A 9,970-nucleotide genomic window follows, 5' to 3' on the forward strand; every position below is an offset into this window, starting at 1 on the left:
ACCACTTCCGGCTTTTTTCTTTTTGCTTATGTGGTGCTGAGGAATTGAACCCAGGGCCTCATGCATGCAAGGCAAGCACTCTACCACTGAGCCACCTTCCTAGCCCTTTCAGAAACTTTTGTTGTTGTTGTTGTTGTTGGACATGGGGATTGACCTCAGGGCCTGGGAGCTGTCCCTGAGCTCTTTTGCTCAAGGCTAGCACTCTACCACTTTGAGCCACAGCATTACTTCCAGGTTTTTTGTTGTTGTTTTGTTTTTCATTTTGGGTTTTTTTGTTTTGTTTTGTTTTCTAGTTCTGGGGCTTAAATTCAGGGCCTAGACACAGTCCCTGAGCTTCTTTTGCTCAAGGCTAGCACTCTACTACTTGAGCCACAGAGCAACTTCTGGCTTTTTCTGTTTATGTGGTACTGAGGAATGGATCCCAGGGCTTCATGCATGCCAGGCAAGCACTCTACCACTAAGCCACATTCCCAGCCCCAACTTCCAGTTTTTTTGAATAATTAATTGGAGATAAGAGTCTCATGGGGACTCTTCTGCTCAGGCTGGCTTCAAACCAAGATCCTCATAACTCAGCCTCCTGAGTAGCTAGGATTACAGGCATGAGCAACCAGTGCCCAGCCATTAGTTAGTTGTAAGAATCATAATTTGTAACTTATCAAAGACATTGAATTATTGAAAAACACTTTTAATTATACATTAAAGGTCATTTTTCTTACAACTTTTTTTTATGATGATAAGGATCAAACCCAGGGCCTTTCACATACTAAGCAAACGCTGTTTTACTACATATATGCAACCCCACCTGTTATTTTTAATTACACAACCAATACCAAAAAATAAATAATAATTGATTATAAGACCTGTTTTTAAACAAAGCCTCATTACATAGTCCAGTGTAGCCTCAAAGTTTGATCCTCAACTTCCCAAGTGCTAAGATTATAACCATGCACCACCATGCTCAGACTATAAGATAATTCTCTCTAAAAAATGAAAGTGGAATTATCTGCTTTGATTTACTAACATACTTCCATCTTTTTCTTCTTTCTCTTAAATGAATTACTTTCTAAGACACCAACAAACTTGAATAACAAAGAATTTCTCAAGCTGCCAGTATAGTTCTGTGATAGAAAGCTTGCCTAGCAGTGCCATATCCCCAACAAAAAATAACTCCTGGGACAGAACTATTCTATATTGTCAATAATCCTGCCCTATTATAATCAATCTATTTTGAGTAACCTATCAAAGCCTTTATATGAGCAATTAGCCAAACATAAAACAATTACTTTGATGCCAACATCTAGCTCAGCCAAAAAGCTAGAAAGAGTCACAGTGAGGAATATCACACACTGAGTCCTTTCAAAACAATGTTTAGAAAATAAGTGTTCAATTTATTTATGTTAGTCTTTTTTTCCTTAAGATGAATGCTCAAAAGAAGAATATAAAATATGGGCTGGGAATGTGGCTTAGTGGTAGAGTGATTGCCTAACATGCATGAAACCCTGGGTTCGATTCTTCAGTACCACATAAACAAAAAGAGCCAGAAGTGGCGCTGTGGCTCAAGCACTAGAATGCTAGCTAGCTTTGAGCAAAAGAAGCTCAGGGACAGTGCCTAGGCCCTGATTTTAAGCCCCAGGACTAGCACCAAAAAAAAAAAAAGTAAAATATGATACTAAAATTATAATTATCAAGGAAAGAAAAGTATTTCTAAATGTCATCTCCAATGAAGCAAAGATTAAAATTAAATTGAGTCACATTCCCAACACCTAATTTTTTCCAGTCTTTACTCTTTCTTAAGGATACAGATATTATGAAGATGAAGGGATTTTTTGTTTTTTCATTTTCTCTTGAAACAGGGTCTCACTCTACAGGCCAGACTGATCTGCAACTTGCTATGTAGAGCAGTTTGGCCTCAAATTTATATGCCTTAACCTCCTAAGTGCTGGGATAACAGATGTGAACTATCACATCTAACAAAGAATTTTGTTTTGTGTTCGTGGTTCTAGGGATTGAGTCCAGGGCCTTGTGCATACTAGGAAAGGGCTCTACCACAAGGCAACATTTCCAGCTCCCAAACCCTTATGAAGATGCTTATAATTAAGAAAGCATGGGGGGAAATTTTAGTAGTTCATTGGAAAATACAGAAGGGTATTTCAAGCTCCATTTCTGGAGAAAACCTGAAAACACAAATATATTTAACAAAAATGAAATTGGCAATTAGACTGAATTAAATAGCTCACTTACTGATATGAAGATATTTAATAGGTTTTCCAAGGTTGGCAGTTGTGGAATGAGCTTCTGCACCACCTTGCTGAAGGCTTCAAATATTGAGTGGTCATAGATACTAGTCAAATAAAAGCTGTAAAAACACAACATGGGAAGATTAATTTGGAAATTACCAGAAAAACAGTAATAATTCCCATAATATGTAATATTTAATGTTTCTTAACATTTGCTCCCAGAAATTTAAAAAGATCTTTACCATCCCCATTATTAAAGATAAGACCATTTTTCCAACCTGACCTATTATAGGATCACTCATTTTACTGCATTTACTAGAGAGCAACTAAGGGAACCCATACTGGAAAGCATTTCCAGATGCAGAAACTTGAACACTCTCCTATGTCTTTGCAATCTAACCCATAAAACTTGGTTTAAGTATATAACTAAGTCAAAACACCAAGACCAGACTCCAAGAGTAATCTAGATTTGTAATATTTACACTAAATAACAATTCACGTTTCTACTATAATGCCACCTCCTGACCAATCTACCTAAAACAGTAATCCTGAACCTGTTTTCTATCTTTTGCACTAATCATTTTATCTTCATAGCACTAAGTACTCAAAATTATACCATGCATTAATTTGTAAAAGCTTTGAGCTATTATTCATTCAACTGTAAGCTCTATGAGGAAAGAGACTTTTGTTAGTCTTGGGCACTAAGTATTTGCTTAGTAAGTAAGTCTACTGCCACTCCACCCTGGTTTCATCTGAATAAACGAAAATATACAACTGGCATTTAGATTTAGATACATAGCATAAGAAGAATGGATGTAGGAGTCCAGAAAACAAGAGCTTAAAGGCCTGAAAAAGGATGTATGAGTAGAAAAGTAATACTTGTAAATATGAAACATAAGTTTGAAAGAGAGAGGCCTTTAACAATTTAAGTACTGTGGACAATTCTGCCTGATTTTTCACTCAAGAGTACACCTATCACCACATGATTCTATCAAGCTCAGAAATAACTGTGTTTACTGCTCTGTGGCTCTTTAGAGACACAAGGAACTAACCTAAGAACCTAATCCTATGAAAGAAGGGGATTTACTCTAGCTATAAGAGCACTAGAGCCAATCTGAGAATTTTAAGTCTTTCTTTTAGGCACAGAGATTAGCAAAGTGAGGATCCTCCAGGGTTTGAAAGAGTTGGAGGTGAATGGAGACAGGGAAAACCTGAAAGCCAGAGTATGTTCATAAGTTGAGAAACCAGAAATCAAATAGACCTGAGAATCAAAGACCAAAGCCAGCCCAGGTAGACAAACCTGAGAATCTTATCTCCAATTAACCATCAAAAAGCCTGAACTAGCTGGTGCTGGTGGCTCACACCTACAATCCTAGTTACTCAGGAGGCTGAGATCTGAGGATCCTAGTTGAAAGCCAGCTGAGGCAGAAAAGTCCCAGGAGACATTTTTTTTTTTGAACTCAGCCTGGACACTGTCCCTCAACCCTTCAGCTCAAGGCAAGTGCTCTACAACTTGAACCACAGCGCCACTTCTGGTTTTCTGGTAGTTTGTTGGAAACAAGAGTCTCACAGACTTTCCTGCCCAGGCTCGCTTTGAACCTCTATCCTCTGATCCGAGCCTCCTAAGTAGCTAGGATTACAGCCACCCACGCCAGAATCCCTAGAGATTTATCTCCAATAAACTACTCAAAAAAGCCAGAAGTGGCACAGAGGCTCAAGAGGTAGAGCTCAAGCCTTAAATACAAACAGGCTCAAGGTCAGCACCCAAACCCTGAGTTTAAGCCCCAGGACAGGCAAAAAAAAAAAAAAAGGATTTTACTTCTGAAGCTATAATTTCACCTGTTTTTAATTTTTAAGGGCTGAAGGAATGGCTCAAATACTAGAAAACCTGCCTAGCAAGCACTAGACCATGAGTTCAAGCCCTAGTATTACCAAAAAAGAGGGGGTGGGAGAAATGTAGGTAAACTAGAGGTGAGACTCTTTTTGGAAGATTTTGAAGCCTAAGGCAAGGTAGGTGTAGGAATAGATTTGGCTTAAGCCTAATGAAAGTCTTTATAGTGGCCCAAGGATAAGGAAATTACTATACCTGTCTCTTCTATGCTTTACCCCTTTAGGCTGTTAATATCAAGACAACATTTTCGGCTGGATGCTAGTGGCTCATGCCACCTAGCTACTCAGGAGGCTGAGATCTGAGGATTGTGGTTCAAAGCCAAATGAAGCACAAAAATCAGTGAGACTCCTATCTCTAATTAAATACCAAAAAGATGGAAGTGGAGGTACAGCTCAAGTGGTAGAGTACTATGGCTAAGATAGAGTGCAGGCCCTGAGTCAAAGCCCCAGGACCAGCACAAAACAGGAACATTTTCACAGGCACTTTTTTAAAAAGTTATTTTTACCTTTATCACTAAAAATGATAAAGTACCAAAATAAGTCTTCTTATACTTTCAAAATGCAAATACACAATCCTAATTAAATGTTCAATTTATAGGATCAATTCACTTAACCCAAAGTTCAGAATTTTACAAAAGTACTATTGTAAGAACTAGGATACATGCTGGGTGCCAATAGCTCATACCTGTAATCCTAGCCACTGAAGAGGTTGAGATCTGAAGATAACAGTTCAAAACCAACCCAAGCATGAAAGTCCATGAGCCTCTTATCTCCAATTAATCACCAAAAAGCTAGAAGTGAAACTGTGGCTCAAGTGGCAGAACACCAGCTTTGAGTAAAAAAAAAAACTAAGGGATACTGGCCATGCCTCAGTACTTGCAAAGAAAAGAACCTAAGATACATTAGAACCTATGCTTTAAAATGTACTTCCTTTAAAAGGCTCTTCCTATTGAGAAAGATGCTATCTGGATCCAAGTCTAACTCTGACCAAGAGTTCTTGAATTTGGCAATGAAAGAAAAATGATGAAACCAAGAGGAAATGTCCTGAAGCAGATTTCTGCCATGAGGAAACAGCCTGACTCCAGTCTCTTGAGATCAATTTGCAAAAGCACCAATGATTTCACATGACTTTCAATCACCAGGAAAATGCAAAAACAGGGAAAAGCAACTTCTCAGTAATATCAGACTCCCAAAACAGACTAGAACTCAACAGAGATGAGATCAAAATCTTCTATACTTGGAAAAGGGAATACCAGTGATAGGAAGCTACGGGGTCTGTAATGACAGAGATGGGAATACATATCAAGCACACAGGTTTTTTTTTCAGGGCTCTCATATCAAGCACACATGTTGTTACCTAAGGTGGAGTTTTTCTAGCCCAGCATCAGCAAGGTCATCATTGGCCCTTTGATGTATGTCCCTCTGTGTTTCTATTTTGTGATCATCAGACAGACCATCAACTTTGTGAATAAAAACCTCAAAATTCATATCTGGGTTAACTTTGTAGGCTTTAGAAACAGTTATGTGAAGTCTTGTTAAAGCCTCCATGTAGTCATCCTGTAAGTCAGAACAAAATATTTTTTAAGAAATCATACAAAAAGCAAGTAATGAGTTATGCCTCAAACCACCCCAATTACAGAAAATATATCAACCTAATCATAAATATTCAAATACTCAAATACACCAACCTATAGTAAGAAATAGCTCTGCATTTTCTTTAGAAATTCAAAACCTAAGTCTGTTATTTGAACATAGTAATATTAAGGAAAAGGGAAACAAACATCTCTCCCACATAGAATTTTTAAAGTAATCCCAGCTCTGCCATTAATCAAGCTTCAGGCAAGTTGCTTAAATTCTGATCTCAGCTCACTCATCTGAAAAACTGGAATTATAATACCTACCCTCACAATATTGTGTAGATTGGCTTATGTATATGAAAGCACCTAACACTTGGAAAGCATTCCTAACTGGCATATTTAAGCTTACATAAAGTAAGCTCTTTAAGAACAGGGATTCATCTGACTAACTGCCACATGGTAGGCCTTAAGAAGTGCTTGTTGAACTAAATTCAATTCAAACAATTTAAATAAATTACTCATTCTAATATATACTGACTAGGGCTGGGAAGGTGGCTCAGCGGTAGAGGCCCTGGGTTTGATTCCTCAGCACCACATAAGCAGAAAAGGCTGGAAGTAGCACTGTGGCTCACGTGGTAAAATGCTAGCCTTGAGCTGAAGAGCTTAAGGACAGCACCCAGGCCCAGAGTTCTTTTCAGTGAGTATATCACTATTATAATAAAATACAGAAATACCTACTATTAACCAATAAAAGTAGGAAACCAGAGTCAAATGCTTATTAACTAGGACTCAAAGATACCAATCACTTCTAACCACCTGATACTCTAAAACTGCACAATAACAAGCCTGCTCCCCAAAAAACACTCTGCAGCTGTACCTCTTCTACTATCAGGGAACCTAGCAACAAAGTAAAAAGTTATGAGTATATGACAAAAGAAGAACGAATAGACATCATTATTCCTAACTACCTGTGCATCAATGACATATATCAATGCTCCTGTTCCCCTGAAGATCATTTCATAATCAAAGGTTGGGTCAAAAAAGTCCATCTGCCCAGGAAAATCCCAAATCTGGAAATTCACAAAGGAGCTATTGGAAATGTCGTCTTTATAAATCTTGTTGGTACTTTCCAAAAAAAGAGTCTCATTGGGTGACATCTTATGAAACACCACCTGTTAAAAAAGAATGAAAATTTTACGACTGCACAAGCTCAGAATTTAACCATGAGTTACAAGTACATTCAAAATGCTACCCTGGATTAACACTGAAAATTTTAAACCTGTAGCAGATAAGAAGGAAAGAAAATTAAGGTAAAAATTGAATGTTGAATCTAATTCTACTATTCTTTTTTTTTTTTTTTGGGGGGGGGGTCCAGTCGTGGGGCCTGAACTCTGGGCCTGGGCGCTGTCCCTCAGCTCTTCAGCTCAAGGCTAACGCTCTACCACTTGAGCCACAGTGCCACTTCTGGCTTTTTTCTTTATGTGGTGCTGAGGAATCGAACCCAGGGCCTCAGGCATGCAAGGCAAGCACTCTACCACTGAGCCACCTTCCCAGCCCCTATTGCTACTATTCTTATTTCTGACAAAAGATAGCAAATTAATTCCCATTTTCAATCTATTTTGAAGCTGAAAGTTTTCTGCTATTTTAATGGTACCATTAGTAGTACTACTAGTAGTCACTTACCTACATTGTTTGTTTTGGTTTTGATTTACTTTGACATTGTCTCACTATGCCTGTCAGATTGGCTTCAAAAGATTTACCAACATCAATCTCCCCAATGCTGGGATTAGAGGAATGCAACACACAAAAGATTCAAATTTTTGTAGTTTGTGGTTCTTTTTGTTTGTTTTGTTTTTCTGACAAGCATTTAAAGTTCTCAAAATCCATTTAGGAGATTATGGAAGTTTAAGAAACTGGGTCTTTTTTTTGGGGGGGGGGAGGGAGGGTGAGTCTTGAACTCTGGGCCCAGTGCTATCTCTGAGCTCTTTTGCTCAAGGCTAGAGCTCTATCACTAGACCTACAGTGCCACTTCTGGTTTTCTACTAGTTAATTGGAGATAAGAGTCAGGGACTTTTCCTGTCGGGGCTGGCTTCAAACCCTGATCCTCAGGTCTCAGCCTTCTTACGGGCATAAGTCACCAGCGCCAGGCTTAGTTTAAGTTTTGTTCATCCAAAGTCATTCAATCGTAGCTACTCAGGAAACTCAGATCAGAGGATCTAGGTTCAAAGCTAGCCTGGGCAGACACATCTCTATCCAGCAAAAAGCTGGAAGTAGGTGTGGCTTCAGTGCTGTAGGACCAGTTTTTTTTTTTGGGGGGGGGGGGGGGGGAAGGAAGGGGAAAGAGGCTCAGAGGCCCAGAGTTCAAGGCACAGGACCAGTTACTCAAATGCCTACTTTAACTAGTTCTGGAATAAAAAATGAAACATTGGATCCTGGCCTGGCTAAGTTAAATATCCAAAGGAGGAAGGCCTATGGAAGTAGGGAATAGGCAGCTCCCATAACACAAGAAAGGGTAAAGTCAACTCATGACTGGGGATGTATCACTGGTAGAGAGGTTAGCCTACTAACTCTAGGCTCAAAAAACAAAACAAAACAAAACAAAAAACCTCAATACTAAGTAATACTTTGGCTCTCACTGTTACTTTTAGCTTTTATAAAGATAAAAAGTTACTTGAAGTTACTTGCACAATTTTGTCGGTAACAAGTCGAATAAAAATCAGTTTGCTGAAAACATCAACACAGGCAAGTCTTGCTGGAGATGAAAAACAAAACACAGAAATGTAGAAAATTCGAAAGAGAGCTTCTCTATGAAAAAACAAAACAAAACATCGCGAGGTGTACTTTTAAGATAGACCTTCCCAACAGAGTGGAACGGGGGAAAGCCAGGGATCTAAGATATAAATGGTTAGAAGCTCGCTGTGTGTCTAACAGAGATGGCAGGCAGAAAAAACAGACACAGAGTTCTGCCTCTATTTCCCCTTTAATTAAAAAAAAATGTATGCCTGGGCTGGGAAGGTGGCAGTGGTAGAGCGCTTGCCTTGCATGCCTGAGGCCCCGGGTTCGATTCCTCAGCACCACATAAGCAGAAAAAAGAAGCCGGAAGTGGCGCTATGGCTCAAGTGCTAGCCTTGAGCTGAAGAGCTGAGGGACAGCGTCCAGGCCCAGAGTTCAGGCCCCACGACCGAACCAAAAAGGAAAAAGAAAAAGTATGCCCTCACCTTTCCTTCTTAACCCAAAGTTAAAATAAATGGTCTGATGTTAAGGTGTAACATTCTTAGATATTTCTGGCTTGGGGTAATGGTGTAGAGCTGTAATAATCCCAGCATTCCCAAGAAGGAAGCAGGACGAACTTGAGTTCAAGGGTGGCCTGGGCTACACAGAGAGAGACTGTCGCCAAACAGAAAGACTCCTAAGGTTTTTGTAACTACACACCTACCAGACAAGTATCACTTGTAACTACACTTAGATCGCAGGTACTCAGATACGTACAGTAACAGCACCCGCTCTAATAATGTCTCAGCGAAGTCTTCAAGACTTCAGCACAAGAACTCAGGTGCCCCGGAGCCTTAGTGCAGGACAGGGAGTCTCCCAGGCTCTCTCTCTCCACGTGAGAACCGTCGCGTCCAGGCGTCAGGGACTGGGTGCCAAGGGGCGGCGATGTGGGGCGGGGCCCGGGACACCTACCTCTCTCCAGTCAGTTTCGCCTCCCGAACTCTCCCCGGCCCCCGCCGACTCCGGGGTCCCCGCGCGGGCGGCGCCTCAGCCTCTGCACTCGCAGCAGCAGAGGAGAAAGTGCCGCGCTGGAGCCCAGCGCCAGGCCGGCTCGGCCGCCGCCCTCCCTCTCCGTCCCCCCACCCCCGCGCCCGGCCACCTGAGCCCCCGCCAGGCGAGGGGAGGGGGCGGACGGAGGACCCCACGCCTTTCCATTCACCTTCTGGATGGAGGACTTGCCGCTGCGCCTCAGCCCCATAAGCAGTATCCTCGGCTTGGAGCTCTCCGCGCCCCCCGGGCCACAGCCGCCGCCAGCCCCCGCCCCGACGCCGCCGCCCGCCGCCGCCGCCTCCTCTTCCTCTTCTTCCACGCCGTAGCCGAAGTCCTTAGGGAACGAATCCGCCGCGCCGTAACTGCCGGCGAGGCGCGGCTCTTCTGCCCCGTACTGCAGGGACATGGTGCTGGACCGCCGCCGCCCGCGCCCTGACAGGCCAGGCCAGGCCAGGCCGCCGCCTCCCCAGCCGCTGCCACTGCCGCTGCCGCCGCCCCCGGCCG

General features: G+C 41.7%; 1 protein-coding gene across 1 annotated transcript in view; it reads right to left on the reverse strand.

The window, feature by feature from the left end:
- Window positions 1-9,970, reverse strand: part of Rragc (Ras-related GTP binding C) — a 22,977-nt gene extending 13,007 nt beyond the window's left edge. The window contains exons 1-4 of the mRNA XM_013017004.1: window positions 9,636-9,970; window positions 6,673-6,876; window positions 5,485-5,684; window positions 2,242-2,356 (exon numbers count right to left, since the gene is read on the reverse strand). Of these exons, the coding sequence (XP_012872458.1) occupies window positions 2,242-2,356; window positions 5,485-5,684; window positions 6,673-6,876; window positions 9,636-9,872 (756 nt within the window). The 5' untranslated portion in view covers window positions 9,873-9,970. The remainder of the gene's footprint in view (window positions 1-2,241; window positions 2,357-5,484; window positions 5,685-6,672; window positions 6,877-9,635) is intronic.

Source organism: Dipodomys ordii, unplaced genomic scaffold (genome assembly GCF_000151885.1).
Source record: "Dipodomys ordii isolate 6190 unplaced genomic scaffold, Dord_2.0 Scaffold33, whole genome shotgun sequence".
In the NCBI taxonomy this organism is placed as follows: Eukaryota; Metazoa; Chordata; class Mammalia; order Rodentia; family Heteromyidae; genus Dipodomys; species Dipodomys ordii.